The sequence below is a fragment of the Mesoplodon mirus genome (genome assembly GCF_964341445.2).
Source record: "Mesoplodon mirus genome assembly, chromosome: 8".
Lineage (NCBI taxonomy): Eukaryota > Metazoa > Chordata > Mammalia > Artiodactyla > Ziphiidae > Mesoplodon > Mesoplodon mirus.
This window is the reverse complement of record NC_138984.1, coordinates 114,566,999-114,592,647: the sequence shown is the minus strand read 5'-3', so window position 1 is coordinate 114,592,647 and position 25,649 is coordinate 114,566,999. Positions and strand designations below refer to the sequence as shown.

The window sequence follows — 25,649 nt, the reverse complement described above, 5'->3', positions numbered from 1 at the left end:
TATACAGTAGGTCCTTGTTGGTTGTCTGTTTTATATACAGTCGTGTGTACATGTCAATCCCAAACTCCTAAGTAATCCACCTCCCACATTCACTTTTGTATGTGGTATAAGATAGTGGTTCAGTTTTGTTCTCTTACATGTGGCTGTTCAGTTTTCCCAACACTATTTATTGAAGAGACTGTCCTTTCCCCTGTGTATGTTCTGGGATCCTTTGTTGCCAATTAATTGAACACGTATGCATGGGTTTATTCCTGGGCTCTCTATTCTTTTCCATGAATCTATTTATCTATTTTTATGTCAATATCATTCTATTTTAATTACTGTAGCTTTGTGATAGGATTTGAAATCACAAAGCGTGGTGCTTTAGCTCTGTTCTATTCCAAGATTGTTTTAGCTACTCTGAGTCTTTTGTGATTCCATACAAATTTTAGGATTGTTTGTTCTATTTCTATGAAAAGCACCGTTAGAAGTCTGATAGGGTTGCATTGAATTTGTATATCTCTTTGGATAGCATGGACATTTTAACAATATTAATTCTTCCAATCCATGAACATGGAATATCTTTCCGTTTATTTGTGTCTTCTTCAGTTTCTTTCATCAATGTCTTATAGTTTTCAGTGTACAGGTCTTTCACTTCCTTGGTTAAATTTATGCCTCATCACAAGAAGAATTTTTTCTTTTCTTTTTATTGTATCTATTTGAGATAATAAACGTTAATTAAACCTATTGTGGTCATCGTTTCACAAATATGTAAATCAAACCATCATGCTGTGTACCTTAAACTTATACAGAAATGTATGTCAATTATTTCTCAATAAAACTGGAAAAAATTTATTCCTAGGTATTTTATTCTTTTTGTTGCTATTGTAAATGGGATTGTTTTGGGGGGTTTTGTTTTTAATTTTTATTTTATTTTTGGCTGTGTTGGGTCTTTGTTGCTGCACGTGGGCTTTCTCTAGTTGCGGCGAGCGGGAGCTACTCTTCATTGCGGTGTGCGGGCTTCTCATTGCGGTGACTTCTCTTGTTGCGGAGCACGGGCTCAAGAGCTAGCGGGCTTCAGCAGTTGTGGCTCGTGGGCTCCAGAGCGCAGGCTCAGTAGTTGTGGCTCACGGGCCCAGCTGCTCTGCGACATGTGGGATCCTCCTGGACCAGGGATCAAACCCGTGTTCCCCGCATTGGCAGGTGGATTCTTAACCACTGTGCCACCAGCGAAGTCCCCAGTGGGATTGTTTTCTTAATTTCACTTTCTGATGGTTTGTTATTGGTGTATAGAAACACAACTGATTTTTCTATGTTGATTTGTATCCTGCAACTTTACTGACTTTTTAACGGAGTCTTTAGGGTTTTCTGTAGTTTTCTGAAGCACCGTGCCTGGGATCTGGGAAGATAAAAGAGCTCTGGGGCCTGGTGTCTGCCTTAGGGGCTTGCAGTCTAGTTGGGAGACTGGTAAACATATCAGGGTGACAGCTGGGTTGGCATCCGAGGATTGCAGGGTGATGGAGTGTCGGGGGTGGAGGCTCCTGGGGGTGGAGCGTCAGGAGGAGTTTGGAGGAGTTTGCTGTAACACGTAGGCTGATGCAGGCTTTGAAGTTTTATTTATGGAGCTGGGAACACCTGTAATGAGCAGGCACTTGCTTTTTTGAGACTTAGTAGGGGAGGCAGATAGCAGAAAGATGGTTTCAGGGGTGGGAATCAGCAGCTGAAAGAAGACTTGGAGGGGAAGGGCTTTCCAGGCGGGGGAACGGCGATGCCAAGGCCCTGGGGTGCAGGAGCCCGTGTCTGGGGATTGGAGCAGAAGCCATTCTCCTCCTCACCTCAGCCTGATGTCCCCGTCGCTCAGACAGCCCCTTGTGCTTCACTTGCCTCCCCAAGGCCTGCTCTGTATTCATGCCATGACTTGAGAGTTTATCTTCACTTGCTTATTTCTTTTTGTTTTCTATCCCGACTAGCATGTAAACTTTGGGAACTCTGGGACTTTTCTTTGTTTATTGCTGTATCTCAAATGCCTAAAAGAGTGCCTGGCACCCAGCAGTGCTCAGTGAATGCTTGGATGGCTGAATGAAAGGGCTGTGCGGTTGGCACAGAGAGCAAGGCAGAGGGTGGACCAAGATTCAGAGGCCATGAATGGGAAGGAAGGGATGCCAGGCATTTATGAGGGGGTGTACAAGGCCTCTGCAGGGGCCATAGAAAGACCCGATGCACCGGGACAGAGGGAACCACCTAGAAAGCAAACCAGAGAGCCTTCAGTGGAAGTCAGAAACATTAGCCCCTCTCACACTTAGGGCATTGACCCTCCCTCCGTCCCTGCCTTTTATTTTCCTTTCCATGTTTTTTGAACACTTACTGGGTTCCAAGCCCTGCTGGCACCACAGATACAAAGGAGAAATAAACATCGTGTGATATCTGACTTTGGAGAGAACAGTCATCCATCCTGAAGATTTGAAAGGAGAGAATCAAATTAAAACACAAAAGTATAGGGAACTGAATAATTTGGACACAAACTTTTATGTGTGTTCCTTGCTTTTCCTTGTGGCTTACAGCATGAACATTGACATGTGGGAATTAGCTTAAAGATGATGGTTCTGGGAGTTCACTTCTGAGTCAGTAACGCTGACTGATAGGTATATGTTTATATAACTGACACAATCGAGTTATTATTATAAAGAATTAAGGTAGTAGTTGGATAAATAAGGTCAATGTAAACATGCAGCAGTTGATTCACATGTATTTAATGAAAAGACTATATAAAGATAATAGAAATGCTGGTGCTTCTCACGGGAAGAATGTATTTGTGTGTGTGTGTATGGTGTGTGTGGTGTGTGTGTGTGTGTGTGTGTGTGTGTGAGCCTCTTTGCTGGGACTTGGCAGGAAGAGAACGCATCACCTTTTTTCTCATGTCTTTCCTCCCAGGAATAATACCAGCGAACGGGAAGATGGATGTGACAGTGACGTTTACCCCCTTTCAGTGTGGGATCGCACAGATGAAAGTGCAGCTGTGGATTTCACAGTTCAACTCTCAGCCGTACGAGTGTGTCTTCACCGGCACGTGCTACCCCAACATGGCTTTAAAGTACGGCCGCCTGGGGGAGCTTCTGTGTATTCTTCAAACTTTTTCATAACCCCAGGTCTTCTTCCTTCCATTCTGTGTTTCTTTCTTGTAGCAGAATGCCATCAAAAGCGTACTTACTATGCCTGAAACGAATATACTGTTTTCTGTCAATTCTATGTCAGTTTCAAAAACTTATTTAAACGATGCACCTTCATAAAATACACTTAAGATACAACAGCAATGCGGAGGATATCTCTGCACTTGTAGCCATAGTTGGTTCTGGCAATAGGGGAAGAGATGACTGAGGAAAGGAAAATTTCACAGTATAAACCCCAGCCTTGGAAAACCCTGACAAATATTTTGAAAACGATAAAGAAAAAGTTTGATTTTCTCCTCTCCCGTTCATGCACAGGTACACGTCACACAGGAACATCATTAGGCACATTAAATAAAGTGGAGTAACAACCTAGTATCAAAGTAAGAACTAACGCCATGGTTTATTATATATTTATGTTATTATTTTTTTTCTAAAAAGCCAAAGCAGCTAAAGTCTAGAGACTATTAGCAGCTAAAGTCTAGACTATTAGCAGCTAGACTATTAGCAGCTATTTAGCAGGTAAAGTCTAGCTAAAGTATAGACTACTCGTGTGGCCCGCTGAGCCCAAATCTTGCAAGTTCCCACAGTAGAACTAACATGCGTCAGCCGATGAAGAAGTGGCGTTGGATGTAACTGAAAAGCAGTGCTCATTCTCTTGGTGTCAGTTAGTGGCCGAGCGGAGCGCCACTGGCCAGCTCACGTCACGTGCTGCGACACCCAAACTGCCTCCTCAACGGCATCGCCTGAGTGGGACGTTGACTTGCCCCTCTTTGACCTTGACTTCGACAGGCGTGTTCGTACATACGATGGTGCATTGCGCGGCCCAGGCTCCGTACGAGAGCGGGAGCAGACCTTTTCTAACTGATGTTTTGGTTTCCCAACTGGAGTTTGATGTCTTGTTTAGAGCACTCTTGATGTTTTCCAGGACTGTGTCTCCCCAGGCTGCAGGTGGGGCTAGAACAGACATTCCACCAGGAAGGAGAAAAGTGACGCAGCCGCAGTGTGTTCTGAAAGTGTCATAGGTTGCTTTTTTGTTTCAGAGTTGGGTGCATGATGGATGCACTCACGTATGTCCTGACTTTGGCACTGCCAATTCCACGTAACTCTTTGGTTTCTCGTTTTCTCATTTGCATCCTTAACACTAGCAATTAGACTTCCTAAGGAGACTGGGTTTTTTGCTGTTGCTGTTAATTTTCATTGGAGTATGGTTGCTTTAGGAGACTGGTTTTTAACACCCTCAGAAATTTGGGGTTGTTTCCCAGATATTTACGGCAGAGGTGGTATCAGAGCTCTGTTGAGATGCAGATGCCAGGCCACAGCTCACTCGTCCCCACACCTCACAGCGCGTCAGTCAGTGTGGAGAGGTTCTCCCGTGCCGTGACCTTTCAGGACTCTCACACAGGCCACGTTAAGTTTGGGATCGCAGGCCTATGGCCCGTGTTGTGCAGTGGGGCCGGGTCAGTAGGCTCTAGGCCAATGCACCTGGCATGTCAGAATGCATGAATGGTCGCAATCTCTCATCTTACCTCTGTAACGTCACGGACACGTGTCATCCCCCCAAACACGTGTTCACACGTTCTTGCTTAAGAAAATGCTTTCATGGGTAGCATTTATAAACATACGTGGTTCTACTACATCTCATGATAAATAAGCAGCTTCTGCAGACGTGGAAGCAGCCCTGTCTATACCTGCCTATGTTTAAAGCAGTTTTCATTCACAGAAAAGGTCTCAAACATTAACCTGAGTCACTTTTTTTAAAAAAGATCTTGCTACGAACAGTGGGAAAAATTATTCTTTTACTAGGAACATAGATCAATGTAAGAGTTTTTAAATGTAAGTAAATTTAGCTGTGGAAATCCAACAGCCCAGAAATGAATTATGCTGGACGCTGAGAGCATTTTTCAGCATGTCCTGTTTTCCACTTGTTACGGTCTTTGAGAACATAAGGAAAACAGCCATCGAACAGCTGTTTGTATATGATTACGCTCTGTTATCCTGACCTTGCATTTATTTTAGTAAACCACTGTTTTAGCACTCAGTTTGATTTTTAGTTTAGATATAGTATTGATATTTAATGGACTGTAAGTCATGGTATTATTGGAAAGAACTAAAATTAGGAGCCTTGCGTTGTTGCATTACATACTAATTTAATCATCTGTTCTCAACTCTAGGTTAGAAGAATTTGAAAGATCAAATACTCTTTCTAGGAAAGTAGTTGTTCCTCCAGAAAAGGCAAGGACACATGTACATTTTCACCGATTGCCAGCAAAGGCAAAACCTCCCAAGATTAAGGTAAAGTGGGCGTTACGTGAACCACGAAGGAAGGAATGACACAGAAGGGAAATAATGACTTTTCCCTCCTGGTTTGGTCTCAGGAAATCGAATATCAGAACTTGAGATTTCCGGTAGATTTATCGAATCCATTTGCTGTGGCAACTGTTCTAAACCAAGAACCAGGAAAACTGAAGATTAAAGAATTAAGAGAAGGTAAGCAGTTGGTCCTCTGTAAATCAGCCCCTGGGCAGAATCGGAAGCAGCAGCCAAACTCCGTTAGATCGCTGTTTTGTTTTGCCATTAGAAACGTGTTTTTCTCTCAGCCAATGATTCGGATTTGATTACTGGTATAATCGTGTTTGCTCCCTCCCTCAGTTTTGGACCAAGGCACTGAGGTTTCACCAACAAGACAGATGAAGGAAGCACTCTTCGAACAGAAAGTCAAACAGGACACTTACGAAGAGCTCAGAAATCACCTTAAGTGGTAAATATTGTGCAATTATTTGCATCAAGTGTCGGTGTTCTTGGTAATGGCTTTTTATCCATGAGACACAATGAAATGTAATACCTTTTTATGCCCTTTGAAAATTTTGATTATTCTCTCCCCTTTAATGGACCTTCTGTTTCAGAGTGAAGTTTCTATTGGGAATAAACTAATGTGACCATGCTGTTTCCTAAGCATGACCAGTGGCAGAGCCAGAGTGCACCCCCCTTGCTCAGGACCGATCTGGGTGATAGGCACCCCGGGTCTTGCCCCATCACCTCTCACCCCACCCCGAGCCCCCTGTGTCCTGGGCTGTGTGCCCCAGAGGCCATCCGGGGATCCCGGCAGTGCAGGCAGGGCTCGGGGAGGCTCCCGGTGGAGGTTTTCAAACTCAGATGCGGGGCTTCTTCTTTGTGCTTCTGCAAACGAAATGGAACCCTTTTTACAAATTTTTACCAGATCACACCAGGTATATCTACATGTACAGATTCACCTGAACTAACTTTAGAAACTTAAACTGAGTTCAAAAAGAGACTCCTGGAGGCACTTCCCTGGCCGTCCAGTGGTTAAGACTCTGCGCTTCCACTGCAGAGGGTACGGGTCCGATCCCTGGTCTGGGAACTGAGAGCCCACATGCCGCCCAGACAGGCCACGCGCCCTGAGCTCTGGGCCGGCCCAGGTGTCCCCACCCTGCCACACCCTCAGGAGAAACAGCCCCTTCTGTGAATTCACAGAATCCTGTGTGAGCCTGTACTCGGGGTCTGGCCTCAGTTGAATAGGGCATACGCCGGGTTACCCAGGACCATTTAAAAAAAAATACTCTTTCCCTGTTGTAAAAAAAGTGGACACGTTGTCATTGTAGAAACTTGAAGATTTTTTTTTGAGTGTACAAGAGGAAAAAAATCACTGTTAGTACAGTGACCACTGTTAACCCTCGTGTTTTCTCTTCCACCTATGCTTCTTTGTAACAGACTCGAAATCACATCCTAAATTTTGTTTTTTGTTTATTTATTTATTTATCTATTTATCTATCTATTTATTTATTTATTTTGGGCTGTGTTGGGTCTTCATTGCGGTGCGTGGGCTTCTCACTGCGGGGGCTTCTCTTGTTGCAGAGCATGGGCTCCAGGTGTGCGGGCTCCGTAGTTGTGGCACACGGGCTCTAGAGCGCAGGCTCAGCAGTTGTGGCGCCCGGGCTTAGTTGCTCTGCGGCATGTGGGATCTTCCCGGACCAGGGCTCGAACCCGTGTCCCCTGCATTGGCAGGCGATTCTTAACCACTGCACCACCAGGGAAGTCCCTAAATTCACTTTTGATCATGTGTTGTTCACTTAATACTTTCTCCCTAGCTTTTTGTTAAAAGATTTTAACCCTGCCAGTAAGAGGCACACACACTGATGTAGGGTCAGTGGTTAACACCACGTGCATGCACACGTGCACAAATGTTCACATGCAGACACACCTTTTATCCCCCTGAGCCCTTTGAAAGCAAGTTGCAGGTAAAGGTGCCATGAACCCTCGTCCCTAAAGGCTTTAGTACGTAGCTCCTAAAAGCAGGGACATTCTCCAACATCACCATAATCACTTCCGAGAGGTTTACCATTGATGAAGCACCAAATAATCAGCCTATATGCAGATTTACCTTGTTGTCCCAGTAATGACTCTTATACCAGGGGGTTTTGGGTTTTGGAGTGGGGAATCCAAGGTCCAATCAAAGATCATACAATTTGTGTGTAGTTTTCATGTCTCTTTAGTTTCCTTTAATCTAAGACAGTTATCCAGAACTTTAAAAACCACAGCTACTGTATCCTTGTTTTGTTCTTTTTTTTTTTGGCCGCGCCATGCAGCTTCCGGGATCTTAGTTCCCCGAACAGGGATCGAACCCACGCCCTCGGCGGTGAAAGCCGAGAATCCTAACCACTGGACTGCCGGGGAACTCTGCTACTATATACTTTGAACACGTATCAGACTCCATGATGGGTACATTACATACCAGAGGTGTTTTAAGTGTGATAAAATTCACATCACATAAAATGAACCATTTTAACCATTTTAAAGTGTACAAGCCGGAAGTTCTTAGCACGTTCACGGTGTTGTGGGACCATCACCACTTATTTCCAGAACATTTGCGTCCCTCCAGAAAGGAAGCCCATCGTAAGCATGAAACAGTCACGCCCTGTCCTCTTTCCCCAGCCCCTGGCGACCACTAATCCGCTTTCTGTCTCTGTGGCATTGCCCCTTATTTCATATGAATGCAGTCGTAGAACACGTGGCCTTTAGTAACTGTTTTCTTTCACCGTTTGTGTTTTCAAGCTTCATCCACGTCACAGCACCTGTCAGTACTTCATTCATTTTTATGGCTGAATAAGATTCTATTTTATGGACATACTACATTGTGTTTATTCATTCATCAGTTGATGGACACTTGGGTGGTCTCCACCTCTTGGCTATTTTAAATAATGCTGCTACGAACATTTATATACAGGTTTTTGTGTGAACTTATCTCTTCAGGACTCTTGGGTGTATGCGTAGGAGAGGAATCGCTGGGTCGTACGGTCATTGTATGTTTACCTTTTTGAGAACGGCCAAGCTGTGCTCTGCGGGGCTGCAGCATTTTACATTCCCGTCCGCAACATACGAAGCTTCCAGTTCCTCCACCTCCTTGGCAGTTCCTGCTGTTTCCCTTTGTTATGATTGTCGTCACCATCATCACCATGGATCGTCACAGCCACCCAAGGGGGTGTGCAGTGGTGGTCCATCGCTGTGGTTTTGATTTGCATTTCCCTAATAACAACTGAGGTTGAGGACCCAGGTTTCTCTATTGTTCATAAATATTTTCGTGTGTGTCACTGGAAGATGAGCTTCGTCTTGTGGAACACATCATTCACCCTAGTTGTGTTGCTGTGGTCTCTGCAGCTTCTCTACCCCATGGTGTGTCCTCCCTCTTCAGCTGTGCAGTGTGGCTAAGACACTCCGTCCTGAAGTCGACTATGGTATTCTGATGGGTTCTGGAAGCTGGTTTTTTTCTCCCCAGGCAGGTACACCTCGGTAAAGATCACATGTCCTTTAAATTTAAAAAAGACCTTACTGAGGAGCGGCAGAGAATAAACAGCAAGTACAAGGTCAGAATCACTGCTAATTCGATGTCATTTATTTCACTAAATATTGTGAATTCCTGCTGTATGCAAGATGTCATATAAGGAGAGAAAACCTTACAATTAAGTCGGGAGGGGAGGCTGATAACCAGCCCACGGTTAACTGTAAATCGAGGCTGCCTGTAACTGTCACCGAGACCTCTGCTAAGCAGTGTGGGGCTTCAGGGTCCAGCTAGCAGAAGACTCATCCAGCTGGAAAGCTTCCTAGAAGACACGGTGTACGTTTGAAAATTAGTAAAGAGGAGAAAGGCGTCCAGCTTAGAGGCAGGGAATGGCTCCAGTTCGGGCTGGCATGCTGGGCATGAGCTGCAGAGCACGAAGGTAAGAGAGACCCAGAGACGGTGACCAGGAGCGAAGCCAGAGCCAGGTCCAGACCAAAGCTGGAGGCCGAGCCCTGTGGCAGGAAACCGAGCAAAAGCGAGAGGGAGGGAGGGTGCAGAACAAGTGGGCGTGGGAACCGCAGGGCCCAGACCCTCGAGGGCGGCGGCTTCTTGCTCAAGGGAGACGGCCAGTGATGCTAAATTCTGAGATGTTCATCGTAAATGAGTAGAGTCTAAATAAAGGTACAAGAAGTTTCCCTCCTCTTTCGTCTAACAACGCATCTGCCAATCCCTTCTTTAAATTCCCTCTATTTTATTTGACTTTTAGTCGTCATGGAGGTCTGGGTCTCTCCCCACGGAATCTGTATTTTGAACCTAAGGTCTCCAGTCTCAAACTCAACCTCCTGCTGCGTGCAAATCAGACTGGACAGCTCACCACCCTGGTGACAATCATAGGCATTTGTTATTTCTTGTTTTCTTTGATTGCAGTAGAGTTGATTTACAATATTGTGTTAGTTTCAGGTATACAGCTCAGTGATTCAGTTACACACACACACACACACACCTTCTTTTTCAGATTCTTTTCCCTTAGAGGTTATTACAAAATATTGAGTAGAGTTCCCTGTGCTCTCCAGTAGACCCTCTCATTTTCGAGTAGGGTGTTAATGTTTTGGTCGGATTTCTTCCAATTTAGTCCATAAAAATGTTTGTGAACAGCATACCTGAAAGCCAAGCTAGTTTTCGAAGTTACCTAACGCAAACATAATAAAAACCACAGAGAGGCAAAAGCTAACACATGTTTGCAGGCGCACGGCCCTGTTGCCGTGGAGGCAGGTGTGGGGAGACACGGAGCCAAGCCCGGCGGCCTTCCTGGGAGCGACCCGGCAGTGCCAATGGCTCCGGGGTGGGGAACATTGCTCGGGGGCCAGGGAGCAGGCGGCGGGGGACACCCATCCACGGAAGAGACAGACCCCCAACTTCCACCACCCAGGAAAGGGAAGGGATCACGTGCCTCTGTTAAAACCTGACACTTGGATAATCGTCTCTGAGGAGCTTAAAACTCCCCTGGGAGGTTAGCTTTCTTTTAAATGAAATCTCTCTACTCCCATGTGACACCGTTTCCTAAGATCCATTCTGTGAGTTTTAAATGCCTCAGAAATAATTTCCAGAGACTATCCTCTAATTATAAGAAGAAGGTATTAGGTTTGTGCTTCTGTAGAAACTTTCCATGTTTAAACAGTAAGTGTACTTAAAACGATCATTTTAACCACCACTCCCAGCAGAACTTCATGGGTGGATTGGACCAATGGCTTAATGGGTTTCTACCAGTTTCAAAGAGAAATGCAGTTGTGTGCCTTTGTATTCCATTTTAACATTTTTGATGATTGAAAACCCCAGCTAGACAGAGGAGATCCTGTTTTGGATGACGAATTCCAGCGACTCAAGACAGAAGTTCACCAGAAACGGGTTGTACGCGACCTGGAAGAAGTAAGTAACTTCCTTTATTTGGAATCTAATTATCAGCAGCTCTTTATATGCTTATTTTTTAAGCATATAAGCAATTTTATAGAAATCCTTTTACCAAGAGATTTGTAATCGTTTTTAATTTGCGTACCTTTCGGAGTGTTTTTTCTTACAACGTATCCACAAGTCAGGCATCCACTTGTCATTAATGTTTCCCTTGAAATTAACAGCCTTGTATATGGGCCCCTGCTTCCCACACCTCCGATTTCTCCTCTTGGTCTCCTTTGTTCTTTCCCTTTGCTGCCCATGCCCCTGTCCGCAGGTCCTCGGGGTGGGTCCCTGGGTGGGTTCCTCGCCCCCTCCCCTCCCCTTGTAAGAAGACAGCCAGTCAGACGCCAGAGCTCTGGTCCCAGCTCCACCTCAGATTTGGGACCCGGGAAGAGCCCTCTGAGCCTTCGTGCCTCGGTGTCCTCAAATGTAAAGTGGGGACAGTAGTCCCCCCCACCAGAGTTTCCTCTGTCATGTGATCGTTTCTGGTTAAAACCCCAATTTTTAATTTTTTTACTTAAAGAAATTTTTTTGAAGCATAGCTGATTTACGATGTTGTGTTAATTTCTGCTGTACAGAAGTGATTCACTTATACATATATATACATTCTTTTTCATATTCTTTTCCATTATGTTTTATCACAGGATATTGAATACAGTTCCCTGTGTTCTACAGTAGGACCTTGTTGTTTACCCCAATTTTTAATTTTAACAACGGAAAAATGCTTCCCAGTCTCCCCACCTCCACCATTCTCGGTTTTCTCTTCTGGGTCTGCACGCCGGCACTGTTTTTACCTCTCTTCTCCCCCCGCCCCGTCTCATCTGGCCACACAGTCCTGCTAGTCGCTGTTCCACGAGGCCATCCCCCGGTCCACCTCCACGGCTCACCCTCAGCTCATCCTGCGGGTGAATCGTTTGTGTTCCGCCCCTCCGCCCTCTTCGTGGCCCACTGCCCGGGCCAACGCAGGACTGACTCACTTCCGATGACTTTGTCTTCACGTTGCTCCCCTGTTCAGTGACCTGCAGCGCCCAAGGCTCTGGCCGGCGTCACGACACCCCCAGACACCCTTTCCTTCCCAGTCTTTACTGATCCACACACGCTTGTGCCCCCGGTGCACGGGCTCCACTGGGGACCACGCGGTCTGGCCTCCTGCTTCTGCAGCATCCCAGCACCCGACGCAGGGTTCTGATTTCTGTGTGACTTTATTCTTCCTCTCTAGACTGTACATTTCTTTCTTTCTTTTTCTTGATTTAATAGTCACAGTTTTCTAAAAAGAAAACTCTTAACAAATGAGGGAAACAGAAGCTTTTGTAAACTCATAAATTGTTTTTTCAAAAAAATTGCAGTAAAAGTCATTCTAATTGGCGAACAAATAGAAGTACTGTATATACAAGCAAGTACAAAATTTTTTTTTTTTTTTTTTTTTTTTTTTTGTGGTACGTGGGCCTCTCACTGCTGTGGCCCCTCCCATTGCGGAGCACAGGCTCCGGATGCGCAGGCTCAGCGGCCATGGCTCACGGGCCCAGCCACTCTGCGGCATGTGGGATCTTCCCAGACCGGGGCATGAACCCGTGTCCCCTGCATCGGCAGGTGAACTCTCAACCACTGCGCCACCAGGGAAGCCCCTACAAACTCTTCTATTCAATATTGTGTTAGAGGTTCTGGATAGTACAGGATGATAAGAGAAAGATACAAGGAAAGTTATAAGTATTGGAGAGAAAGAAATAAAAAGATCATTGATTTTATATGATATAATTAACTGTGATTGTAGAAAACCTAAAAGCATCTATTGCCAGATTAATTAAATCTACCTCATTTGTAAGAGAATTTAGCAATTGCGTATAAAATACAAGAATATCTACTGTATTTTCATATACAAGAAATAAAACGTTAACATATAATTTAATAGACATGTAATTTATAATAGCAAGCAAGTACCTAGAAGCAAATCTAACAATTACAAAACTTTACATTAAAACAATAACAAAGATCTAAATAAATTGAAAGATATTTATAGACGTCTCATGGAAGAGAATAAGCATTGTAAAGACGTTACCTTTTTCCAAATTGATCTACAGATTAAATGCAATCCCAATCAATATCTCAGTAGGCTTTGTCATGGAATTTTATAACTCTTTAAGTACATATATATGTACATATACACAACATGAACATGAATATTATGTATATATACGTATATATATGAAAGAGCAAAGGCTCAAGAATTTTTTTAACTTAAAATGAATAAACCAGGGGAGAGGACTTTCTCTGAAGGAGACAAAGCTTTATGACCAAGTTAGGTCATTAAGGCAGTGTGGTATTATTGGCATACGGATAGACAAAAGATAAATTAAACCAAATAGAAACAGATCCACATATATATCAAGTGTTGATATATGATTGATGTGGCATTGTAAGTCACTTGAAAAATGAGATTAGACTGTACTTTTTTAAAAATACAAATTTATTTATTTATTTCTTTTTGGCTGTGTTGGGTCTTTGTTGCTGCGCACGGGCTTTCTTTAGTTGCGGCGAGGGGGCTACTCTTCGTTGCGGTGTGCGGGCTTCTCACTATGGTGGCTTCTCTTGTTGTGGAGCACGGGCTCTAGGCACGTGGGCTTCAGTAGTTGTGGCTCATGAGCTCTAGAGCGCAGGCTCAGTAGTGATGGCGTACAGGACTTAGTTGCTCCGCAGCATGTGGGATCTTCCCAGACTGGGGATCGAACCTGTGTCCCCTGCACTGGCAGGTGGACTTATCCAGTGCGCCACCAGGGAAGTCCCTAGATTGTACATTTCTTGAAACCCAAATCTTGTCTTCCACTTTTGGTCCCTAACCCAAGAAGTATTCCCTGTAATGCTAGGTACGCCAGAAGTGCTTTAAAAGTGCTCATTACATGGAAGAACAAATAATAACTTGGTTTGGGATCCAGCTCTGAAACATTTTTATTAAATGCTTTTATGACAGGAGTTAAAATTTAAATCTAACATGCGCCTATATTTTGTGTTCACAGAAAACCAGGGAATTTCATCCTAATTTTGATCCGCTCGTAAATAACACTTGGGTCAACAGGTTCTGGGCGCAGAGACGGTTTCAGCAAGCAGCACGCAAGGTAAGTCTCAGCACCAGGTTGAAAATTTAGTTTCTTTAGTTATCAGCACAGGGAAGTTGAACAGTGAGGCTTTTTCTATAGCAGCTTTATTGAGATGCAATTCACATGCCTTAAAATTCACTCCTGTAAAGTGTACAGTTCAGTCGTTTTTAGTGGAGTACAGCCATCACCGTACTATCTGATTTTAGGGCGTTTTTATCACTGCTTAAAGAAGCCTGGTCCCCAGCAGCAGTCGCTCTCCACCTCCCACCCCCTTCCCTGTTCACTTTCTGCCTCTGTGAATTTGCCTATTCTGGACGTTTCGTATACGCGGAATCCTACAATACATGGCCTTTTGTAACTGGCTTCTCTCTCTTAACATGCTTTCAAGGTTCATCCACGCTGTAGCGTGTTTCAGTACCTCATTCCTTTTTCAGGATGAATAGTATTCACCCTTGAACGGAGATACCACACTCTTTATCTAGTCATCGGTTGAAACATTTGGGCTGTTCTCACCTTTTGGCTGTCCTGGTGAGGATAACGGCGCTACAAACATTTATGTGCAAGTTTGTGGACGTGTTTTCAGTTCTCTGGGGCGCGTACACCTAGGAGCAGAATGGCTGGGCCCTATGGAAGGATGCTGGTTAGTGATTTCTAGGGAGGACAGTGGGGTGCTCCTGTGCCCCTCAGCCTCTCCAGTCCATAAAGGGTGTGAGGTGACCCCCTGGCCTGGCTCCGCCTCCCCTCCGCAGCTGCCCCGGTCCTCTGTGTGGTCCCAGAACACCACCTGAAACCCCATCCCATCTCCCTTCCCTCCACCCACACCTGTCCTTCAGCCAGCTCAGCCTGCCCCTCCTCCAACAAACAGCCCCGTAAGCACTAGCGCTTGGCCGTCTTGGGGTGCCTCTTGCGTCTTATGTCGCCTGTGGACCTCTCGTCCCAGCCACTGGAGCCTGGCTGCCTGGGGGGCAGACCCCCTCCTGCCCCCACCCCGGCAGGGAGACCGGCAGTGGAGACACGGACTCTGGAGACCGGCTTCTTGCCCCTCATTCTTTTTTTCTTTTTCTTTAATAAATTATTTCATTTTTATTTTAGATAATCATTTTACTCTTTTTTTCACTAGTAAATGTGTTTGATGGATGGATGGATGGATTGAGTTTTGGTCACGCCGTGCAGCGTGTGGGATCTTAGTTCCCCAACCAGGGATCAAACCTGTGCCCCCTGCAGTGGAAGCGCAGAGTCCTAACCACTGGGCCACCAGGGAAGTCTCTTGCCCTTCATTCTTGGTGCTACTTCTTTTTTTATGGTTTTTAAAAGTTTTTTATTCAAGTATAGCTGATTTGCAATGCTGTGTGAATTTCTGGTGTACAGCAAAGTGATTCAGTTATACATATATATGCTTTTTAAAAATTCTGTTCCATGATGGTTTATCACAGGGTATTGGATATAGTTCCCTGTGCTCTACAGTAGGACGTTGTTGTTTATCCGTCCTGTATATACTAGTTGGCACCTGCTGACCCCAAACTCCCGATCCATCCCTCCCCCACACCCCCTCCCCTTTGGCCACCACAAGTCTGTTCTCTATGTCTATCAGTCTGTTTCTGTTTTGTAGGTAGGTTCCTTTGTGTCATATTTTAGATTCCACATATAAGTGATACCATGTGGTACTTGTCTTTCTCTGTCTGACTTACTTCACTTAGTATGAGAATCTCTAGGGCCATCCATGTTGCTGCAAGCGGCATTATTTCATTCTCTTTGATGGCTGAGTCATATTCCATTGTATATATGGACCACATCCTCTTTATCCATTCCTCTGTTGGTGGACATTTAAGTTGTTTCCATGCCTTGGCTATTGTGAATAGTGTTGCTGTGAACACAGGGATGCATGTGTGTCTTCAAATTAGAGTTTTGTCTGGATATATGCCGAGGAGTGGGAATGCTGGATCATACAGCAGCTCTATTTGTAGTCCTTTGAGGACCCTCCAGACTGTTCTCCATAGTGGCTGCACCAGTTTACGTTCCCATCGTGGTGCTACTTCTCATGAGTTTTCCAGTCTTGGACAAGTTCCATGACCTCTGTGCCTTTGTCTCCTCATCTGTCACTGAGGAGACCAGTAAGACCTATCTCAGGGCTGTCATGAAGGTCAGGTGAGTCAACACGTAGAAGACTCCAAGAGTTTACGTTACAGGTGATCTCTCAAGCAGTGCTTGCAGCCTAGGCTGATGTCTGTAAACCAGTGTCCCTGCTGGGGCTTTGTCTGGGTGGGCTCTGTGCGTGTGCAGGACAGAGGTGGCCACGAGACACTTGCTGCTCGTGGGCCAGCCCAGGGCACGCTGGAGCCAGCCCTCCTGGGTCAGCAGCTGTGTGTCTGGCTCTGTCTGAGTGGAGGCCCCGTCTTTCCCGCACACTCCCCAGCACATGCTGCCACTTAGATGTGCCAACACGTCCCCAGCCCGACGGCCCCTGCCATCCCCCCGGCCCAGTCACAGCCCCATCCTCTCTGTCTGGACCATCGCAGCCAGAAGAGGCCTCCCAGAGCTTGGACGTGATCGGACGTTGCCCCTGGGAAAACCTTCCAAAGGCCCCCCATTGCAATTGGAATAAAAGGGGCAATTTTCATCGAGGCGACAAGGCCATCCTGGGTGTCCCTCTGCCCTTTAAGCCTGTCTCCTTTGTTCCTGAATCAGGATCTTTGCACCTGCTGCTTCCTCTGCTCAGAACTCCTTCCAAGGCCAGCGTCTCCTCACTGTTCAAGTCTCAGATCAAACCTCACCTCCCAGAAAGGCCTTCCTTACGTCGTCCCCGCGGGAGTGGCCAGACCCCCTCCCAGCCCCTCAGTCATGCCCCCGTGTGTCTAGTCTTCTTCATTTTCTTCATGGTGTTTAGCCTGTGCGCTCGTGTGTCTCCTGCCGTCCCACTCCACACACACGCACGTAGAGGACGTCAGCTCTGTGCGGGCTGGACCCTTGTCCGCTCCCCACTGCGTCCGCAGTACCTGAACAGGACTGTGCACGGAGCAGCCACCTCATCATACTGGATAAGTGGCAAGGCCGCGGGCGGATGGGAAGGAGCGGGAACCGTGAAAGGAGCGGCCCCAGCTCTGGGCGCAGGGAGCGCTCACCTCCAGCAGCGCCTGCTCTGGACGCAGAGCGTGGGGTGTGCAGCCAGCGCCGCCCAACCCACTGCCCGGTGTCTATGGAATTGTCCGCTTAGTTTGTCCTTCAGCTCTGAAAACAACATGGCAGCAGTGTCACGACTCAGATATACCGGGAAGAAAGACCGTAGAACTAGTCACTCTCTCCACTCCAGAAATATGAGAAAACTGGGGCTCGTAAATTGGGAGGGTCAAGGCCAGATGACAGCCGGGTCTCTGTTTGCGTTCAGGCAGGTCTGCACCATCCAGACCTCAGTGCCCGTGGCCTTGTCCAGGGCACTGTGACCCTCCCTGGGAATTCCACGTAGATCGGTGGCCTCAGCCCCTGGCTGTGGTTGAGGAAATTGAGCTAAACTGAATGCCAAAGTGAGCACCGATGAGCACTGTGAAATCCTTCTTCTCTCTAATTCCAGGTCATGATTCATAACCGCTTGCAGAGCGTGCTGACTGCGATCCGTAACATGCACGGAGACGCCATCGTGAAAAGGTTCACTCACGGAAGACAGTCCACAGCGCAAGGTAGAGCCGGCTGCAAACAGCTGTGCTTCCATCAACACGTGTCCTGAGCAGCGGGCTTCTCTGTTAGGAAGTCAGCTGGGTACAAATGCATGGCTTCATCAATCACATGTCCTGGATTTTAAAAAGTTTTACTGAAGTCTGGTTGATTTACAGTGTTGCATTGATTTCTGCTGTGCATCACAGTGATTCAGTCAGTTATACACATATATTCACATTCTTTTCCATTATGGTTTATCCCAGGATATTGAATGTAGTTCCCTGTGCTCTACAGTAGGACCTTGTTGTGTATCCATCCTATAGATAAAAATTTGTATCTAGTAACCCCAAACTCCCACTCCATCCCTCCCTCACCCCCCACCCTTAGCAACCGCAAGTCTGTTCTCTATGTCTGTGAGTCTGTTTCTGTTTTGTAGATAAGTTCATTTGTGTCATATTTTAGATTCCACATATAAGTGATACCATATGGTATTTGGCTTTCTTTTTCTGACTGACTTCACTTAGTATGATAATCTCTAGGTCCATCCATGTTGCTACAAATTGCATTCTTTCATTCTTTTTTATGGCTGAGTCATATTCCATTGTATATATGTCCCACATCTTCTTTATCCATTCTTCTGTCGATGGACATTTAGGTTGCTTCCATGTCTTGGCTATTGTGAATATTGATGCTATGAACATAGGATATTTTATTACATTTTAATTATCCTTTTTCCTCCTATATTATTTTATCTCTGATGCTGACGTTTCTAATGAAGAACTCTTTTAAAAAACATTGTAAAATTTACCTGTGAGTTACATATGGACACCTGTAAAATGTCTTTACATGCTTCTTTAATTTGATCTCTTTCTTTGCTGACAAGGGCAAAGAATATTCATCAGAGAGACTTTCACTACGAATTATAGTGTTTTGGAAGTAAGAATAAAATTTTTTAAACATTGGAGACGGGGTTGAGGTAAAGAACAAAAGAGAAACTAAAAACGAGACGACACACAGACATAACGCACACACACGCGTTCCTTCTTAAATGGCGTGTGCCGGGCACCCAGTAACTGGTGTGTGGCAAACGCACACATGCACACAACCAGAGACGGTGGTTTCGCACACATACCTTACGATTCTCCCAAAGCGCTGTTTTGTTTTTCACCCGCAGACGAGAATTCCTCCAGACACCTTGGGGCGCGGGTCAGTCAGGACGATTACGGCAGCTGCTTCTCTGTGTCACCCCAGCAAGTGCTACCCTTCGCCTTCCCGGCCTACAGCGCCCCCCAGGGCTCCAACGAGCTGGTGGGTGTGCAGGGCTGCGGTGGCCCAGGTGCCATCATGGTCGCAGGCAGGTGCCCAAGGGAGCTCCGCCCTGTCTCTGCCCCTCCGCCACCTCCTGAGAGGCTCCCAAGGCAGACCTGCGTCCAGGTTATTGAGATGAACGGGAAACCGAGTGGCCCCCGCTGCCCCCTGCCTGGCCCCTGGGATGCCTGTGCTCAGGCCCTGCCCAGCCTGGAGGCCGCCGGGTGCGTGGGATCTGCGGGGGCCAGGGGTGGGTGGCCACAGCCTCGAACAGGCCAACCTCGGACTCACAGGTCCATCCCTGTCTCCCTCTCGGTGGCAAGACGTGTGACAGCCAAATGATGCATCGTCATAATTCACATCGGGGCTAGACCACGAGTCAGGCAGTTTCTTAAGCGCTTCCATTCTGTCAATTCATTTAATCTTCAACAGGTCTACATGGTAGGTTTATCCTCTTACAGCTGAGAAGGAGCCTGGGACACAAGGTCACAGAGACAGTCATGAAATGTTGCCGGAGTTCCCCAAGTTCACGTAGTTAGCCATAAAAAGTGTGTTTTCATCGATAGTGAAAGGGCACAAGCACAACAGTGTTTTGGTTTCAAGGAATGAACTTGCCGTTCACATCCTGTAAAATGTGCTGAGCCTTGCAGGTTAATCTACTCAAGCATTACAGGAGTGACTTTAGAGATTCCATGTGTTTTCCATTAGAAAATCACATGACTTAAAAGATGAGAATATTTAGTTCCTAGGAAATGACAAATCTGAGATTTTCAAGCATTAAGAGTTATCTGATACTCCACAATTAATGGGGGAAAGACTGACAGGGATGAAGAGAGGCTGTCCCTGTGCTGTGGAGCCCGTCTTTTTCTCTTTTTTTTTTTAATAATTCAAAGCTTGTCATTTCATTTGGTACTTGAATTCGTGCTGCAGGAACTTCTGTGCTGCTCAGCATTCCTGTCCAGAAAGAATTTTGTAATTCATTCCATAACTACTGTATTTCACGTATTCGAAGATCGTGTTTTAAAATACACAGCACCTTTGAGATTGGGAAATGTCTTATAATGGGTGGCACATTCACACTGCATCGTATCAGTCTAACGACGGTGTCTCAGCTCGGTGAGCCGTAGTATTTACTGAGCGCCTGTCACAGGTGGGGCACTGTTGCAGGGTCTGGGTGATGCAGCAGATCCGCGTGCGGGACATTGGGGAGGTGGTGCTTCGGGATTAGCATCCGTGGAAGGGACGCAGCCGCGGTGGGCAGAGGGGAAGTCAGGCTGCATCCTTTGACAGAGGCCTCAGCTGCCATCCTGAGAATCACACCCTAAGAGACAAGGGGGGCGGGGCCCCACGCTGCCTCCAGGCCACTCGCGGGAAGCGGCAGCTCTGGTCACGGGAAGGGTCACTTAGAGGGAGGGGCTGTTCGTGTAACGTGCAAAATGTAGAGAAACAGAAGCATGGCTGCCCGCACTCCGTGATGATCACGTGTCACTTCTTTGAATTTTCACGTTTTAGGATCCTGGTGGCCTGGGACCTGTTCCAATTAAACCTTCAGAAATTCAAGTCAAGCAGGCCTATCCCATCTTCAGTCTGCAGGTTAGACCCGTCATGTGGTTCTGTTAATTGGGTTTCTTATGAAGTGAACAGAATCGTCTTGAATTTGAATTGCACTATTTTTATTAGTTTTGTCCTATGACGGATTATGCCGCGTAGCATACTGTGTGTATTTCTCTGCTGTTATTGTATGTGACGTGCAAGGTGTAGCAGATTCTCTTTTCCTCACGTGGCTTATGGAAACCAGGATCTTTATTCTGTGGATATACCATATAGTATGCATATCTGAAGCTGTCTGAACTACATACGTTAGAAACTTGAAGAAAAGACACAAGTGAACAAAGTGAGTCAGCCTTTGTGTGTGACCACTTCTGTTTTTGAAAATATGCATGTTTTATTTCTTTTTTCTCTTCTTTCTTTTCTTTTTTTTAATTGAAGTATCGTTGAATCTCAATATCTTGTTAGTTTCAGGCATACAGTGCAGTGATTCAGTTATACACACACACGGATGTATATTCTTTTTCAGATCCTTTTCCCTTTTATGAGTATACTTCCCCGTGCTGTCCAGTAGGTCCTTGTAAAATATGCATGTTTTAAACTGACAAACCAGTGTTCAGTGTATTGCAGTTAAGCCCTAAGACAGGGGCGAGGAACTGAGAACACCGCTGTGTGCTGGGACCCAGAACAGTGCCCAGGACGGCGCTGACAAAGCTGCTGGTTAAACGTGGCGCTCATTTTCCTTTTACCCCCAGGCGGCTGGGAAGTGCCGCCCAAGGGCTTCGAGCGCCTGCCTTCTCTCCCCCAGGTTCCTCAGCTGTACCAGATCAAGAGGTACCAGCCGGTCTCTGTGCAGAGGTCTTCAACCAGCTACCGGCCTCAGAAGCTTGCCCGGGCCCTGAAGCCAGGAGCTGAGGTGACAGGTCCCCACCCTCGGGAACGCCCCACCTTCCCGCCACCCTGGCGCGTGGACTAACGCGCTGTCCTTGGTCTTGGCCCAGGACGAAGCCACCGCCGTCATGGCCCTGCCCAAGCAGGACTCCGCGCCCCAGCTCCCTGGAGAGACCTCCGTCCTGAGCATACGACTCCCCGAGGCCTTGGCCCAGGCTCCAGAGTACGACCCGCTCTATATCTTTGTAAGTGACATCAGCAGAAGTCATTCTTCCCTGTCCCTTTCTCCAGCAGTTACTTCATAAGAAAGCAGAAACAAATAGAAAGCAATCTTATTTTTGGTTACCAAAGGGGAAAGGGGGGAGGGGTAAACTAGGGGTGTGGGACTAGCAGACACACACTACTGCACGTAAAAAAGATAAACAGCAAGGACTGACTGTGTAGCACCGGGAAATGTACTCACGGTCGTGTAATAACCTGTAGGGGAAACGAATCTGGAAAAAAAATACATATATATAGATAGGGCTTCCCTGGTGGTGCAGTGGTTGAGAGTCCGCCTGCCGATGCAGGGGACACGGGTTCGTGCCCCGGTCTGGGAAGATCCCACATGCCGCGGAGTGGCTGGGCCTGTGAGCCATGGCCGCTGAGCCTGAGCGTCCGGAGCCTGTGCTCCGCAACGGGAGAGGCCACAACAGTGAGAGGCTGGCGTACTGAAAAAATATATATATATATATATAAATAACTGAATCACTTTGCTGTACACCTGAAACTGACACAATATTGTACATCAACTATACTTCAGTTTTTAAAAAAAAAACATTGAGAAAAAGAAGACAGAAGCACTAATTGGGAATATTTTTCTGTTTTGGGGATTTCAAGGGTTAAACCACATCTCACCTTTGAAATGGCTGGCCAGCCTTTATCATTTGGAGAATATCAATGTTTTTGTCTTTTAACAACTCCAGCATTTATTTTTTTATGACAATAGCTTTATGATCTTTTCTAATTATCTATAATATGCACATGTGTATTTTTGTGTTTCTTTTAAGTATAGTTGCTGTGCAATATTAGGTAAGTTACAGGTGTACAATACAGTGATTCACAATTTTTAAAGGTAGCATATATGTATATATATTTTAAGAAGAAAGTATACAACAGAAAAAAAGTAAAGTCACCCCAGCCCCGTCCTGCGGCGCTTAGTTGATTCTTTATCCCATCTTCGGGCACCGTGTCCCTGCCACACCGACGCCTGATTCCCTGTCTTCTACCAAATTGAGTCCAGTCTCCCAGCGATGTGGGGTCCAGCCGGTTCTTCCCCCTCCCCTGTGTGTGTCCTCCTGTCACCTGCCCTCAGGGGCACCCCCTTCCCCCTTATCCTTCTAGGTACCCAAGCCCTAAGTGACTGAAGGCCAGACAGGAAATCTTAGGAGGTTCTATGTAAGAACGGAATCATCGGCGAAATGCCACGGTAGTTGACCTAGTTACGGTCTGTTTTTTAAGGACACGCGCACACACACGAACACAGACGAACACACACACACACACACACACACACGCAGGATGAGGAAGGGCCTCAGACACTACCTGAGAAAGTCTCCTCTGGGAGAATCTACACGTGAGCCTCAGAATCTCTGACAGGGCAGAGATGCTGGTGGTCGCACCCAAGGGCAGAGCAGGGACAGACGCCTGCCTGTTTCCTGGTTGTTTGCCTCGGGGCTCCTTCTCTGAGCTCTGCTGCTTTCCTCCAGGGAGCTGTGCTGTTTGTGTTTTGGCCAAACACAAACACAGCGTGTTCTGGTGGTCTCATTGGGGGGCGGCGGAGGGCTGTCCCTCAGAGACAGAGTCAGGGCTGGGATGGCTTCACGGGACATCTAACTCAGTGATCTTCAGACTTCACTTAGCAACAGCACCCTATCGCCAGCTGAAATTTTACACAGCAGGGCAATATGCAAAATAGGGTCCCGGTTGCTGGGCTGGCAGTGGGTAAGGGGCTTTCCTGAGGAGGGTATCCCTGCAAAACCCCAGGGTCTTCACAGTCTCCCCCAGACCCACCCTCTACCACCCCTCACCACTCTGCAAGTGAGAAAGCTGGTCTAGAGACCAGTTTTGCAGATGTAACATACATCAACATTTACCGGATTACATACTTTTCACATGGGCAGTTTATCGCATATCACTTATACATCAGTATGGCTATAAAAGAAAGAATTCGAAAAGCCTAAGAAAAGAAACAAAAATAAAAGGCAAGCGATGCTGGTCGCAACGAGTAGAGCATTGCAGTGGAGTCTTGGGGGGATTGTGCGCTGTCTGCAGGGGGTAGGGGGCTCTGGGGAGGAGACGTTGGGGCAGGGTGGACCCCACGCGCCGACGGTGCAGCTGAGGCCATGGAAACGCTGGAGGGTCCTATAGAGACGCGTTACTAAAACAAACCACAAGGCCATTATCAACTCCAGGGGGGAGAGTCAACTAAAACTCGATGTATGTTCCCAGTAGGAAGCCAAACTGAAATCTGGCATGATTTTTAAGACTTGATGGGAAATTGAAAAATAGAATCCGTCTGGCCTTGACACTAGAACTTCCCTCTGTCACTGACCCAGAGGTCGTGATAGTGACCCTTCACCAGAAAGCTATAATCCAGGCCTCGGCTTGGCCTGGCAGAGGGACATACTTAGACAGTTAAGACAAAATAAATGCTGTTTACTAGTTTCCAGCTTTCAGAGACAACTTATGAACGAAGCGTACAGGTCTCGGTGTGGTTCCAGAATGCAGATGTTGACGATCTCAATAATACAAAAGTAAGATTGTGGAAGAGAGGAAGAAAGGAACAAGACAGCATGGGAGTGGGAATGCCTTCATTTCACCTGAGGGTGAGTTGAAAGACTCAACTAAAGATGATGAAACAGGAAATAGGTGGATCAGTGCATCATTTCAAGTCGCAGCAAAACTAACGATAACCATGTGATTTTCAAAGTCCGGAAGGAGCATCTGTGTACACGAGCAAGACCCTTACCTTACATGGTAATGAGTCAGCGGATACTGTGAGGTCGACAGTCAAGAGATGGAAGAAGAAGCGTGATGTTTAGAGTTAGTGACCATCCCAGGCACAAACCCAGACCTGAACCTGGGGTAGGAGGGGCTCACACGAGCCCCCTTGCTTTTCACCACGAATCCTTCCAGCCTGGGTGAGCCGCTCCCATATGCATGCGGTGCTCTGAGGGAAATTAAAATTAAAGTAGTCACGGGCTGACCACTCAGACCTCCTGCTCTGGTAGCGATGGCCACCCTGGGGGAGGTGAGGTGTGGCAACTATTAGAGACGGTGGCATGGCCATTTCCAGAAAGATTTCACCCACTGCACTTGACCCAAGGCAGGTCCAGAGAGTCGGCCACACGGCGGGTGTCCCCCCCACCCCGGTGCTGTGCACCTTTGCCCCCGTCCCAGTTCCCGTGAGACTGCCAGCCCCTCCCCGATCGGTGACTCCACCTCTTGGTCACACTGTGACCAGGCCCAGCTGGGGTCTCTGTCATCCTGCCCGAAACCCCTGAGGCATCCCTTCCCAGGGGCTGTCCTGATTGTCCTTTGTCACCACAGGGGTGACTCCTGGTGACGGAGGCCAGCAGCCTCCAGATTCTGGTCCTCGCCCTATTTCTGGGGAGGTAGTTGTGCCCAGAGCGCCTGGGCGGCTCCGGCTGGGTGCTCGCCCTGCCTCCTGTCCTTTGCCCCTCCTTCCGGCACGTCCTCACACGCTGGGGGATTTAAGGGGCCCTGCACGGCGGCAGGACGCGTCCCCCACTTGCCCACCCACACCCGCCTTCCTCTGCATCCTCAGCCTCCCCGGCTTTGTCTCACCACACCCCACCTTTCCCCTTGGTCCCTCCCAGCCCTCCAGCCCCGACCTGGGTCAGGGTGGGAACCCAATGTTTGCCTTCACCTCTGTCCCTGTCCCCATTCCATGCGGCACCGTGATGGACGGGAGAAGAGCTGCCGTGGACACACACATACTCCACTCCTGCCTCCCTCGGGGGGTCATCGCCTCCCTGCCGTCCTGTTGCCTTTACATCCATGCGTTCGCGCAAGAGCCTCTCCGCGGCCCTGGCTGCAAGTCAGCCTCCCTGCATGACCAGAGGACAGGCAGCCCAGCGTTCGTGGCCGGGACGCCTTCATCACACCCACGATAGCCGGGCCGTCCTCTGGGTGCTCTCACGTCTCCTTCAAGTTGTTGGGGACATTTGTTTCTTGGCAGTGAGGCTGGGTTCCCGTCAGTCGTGTGGA

General features: G+C 47.2%; 1 protein-coding gene across 1 annotated transcript in view; it reads left to right on the top strand.

Annotated features, from left to right (window-relative positions):
* The window catches only part of CFAP221 (cilia and flagella associated protein 221), a 77,226-nt gene that overhangs the window by 39,848 nt on the left and 11,729 nt on the right, over positions 1-25,649 (top strand). The window contains exons 8-19 of the mRNA XM_082631121.1: positions 2,911-3,070; positions 5,318-5,438; positions 5,522-5,633; positions 5,796-5,904; positions 8,938-9,025; positions 10,777-10,866; positions 13,902-14,000; positions 17,548-17,653; positions 18,805-18,938; positions 20,451-20,531; positions 21,295-21,402; positions 21,488-21,622. Coding sequence (XP_082487247.1) covers positions 2,911-3,070; positions 5,318-5,438; positions 5,522-5,633; positions 5,796-5,904; positions 8,938-9,025; positions 10,777-10,866; positions 13,902-14,000; positions 17,548-17,653; positions 18,805-18,938; positions 20,451-20,531; positions 21,295-21,402; positions 21,488-21,622 — 1,343 coding nt within the window. The remainder of the gene's footprint in view (positions 1-2,910; positions 3,071-5,317; positions 5,439-5,521; positions 5,634-5,795; positions 5,905-8,937; positions 9,026-10,776; positions 10,867-13,901; positions 14,001-17,547; positions 17,654-18,804; positions 18,939-20,450; positions 20,532-21,294; positions 21,403-21,487; positions 21,623-25,649) is intronic.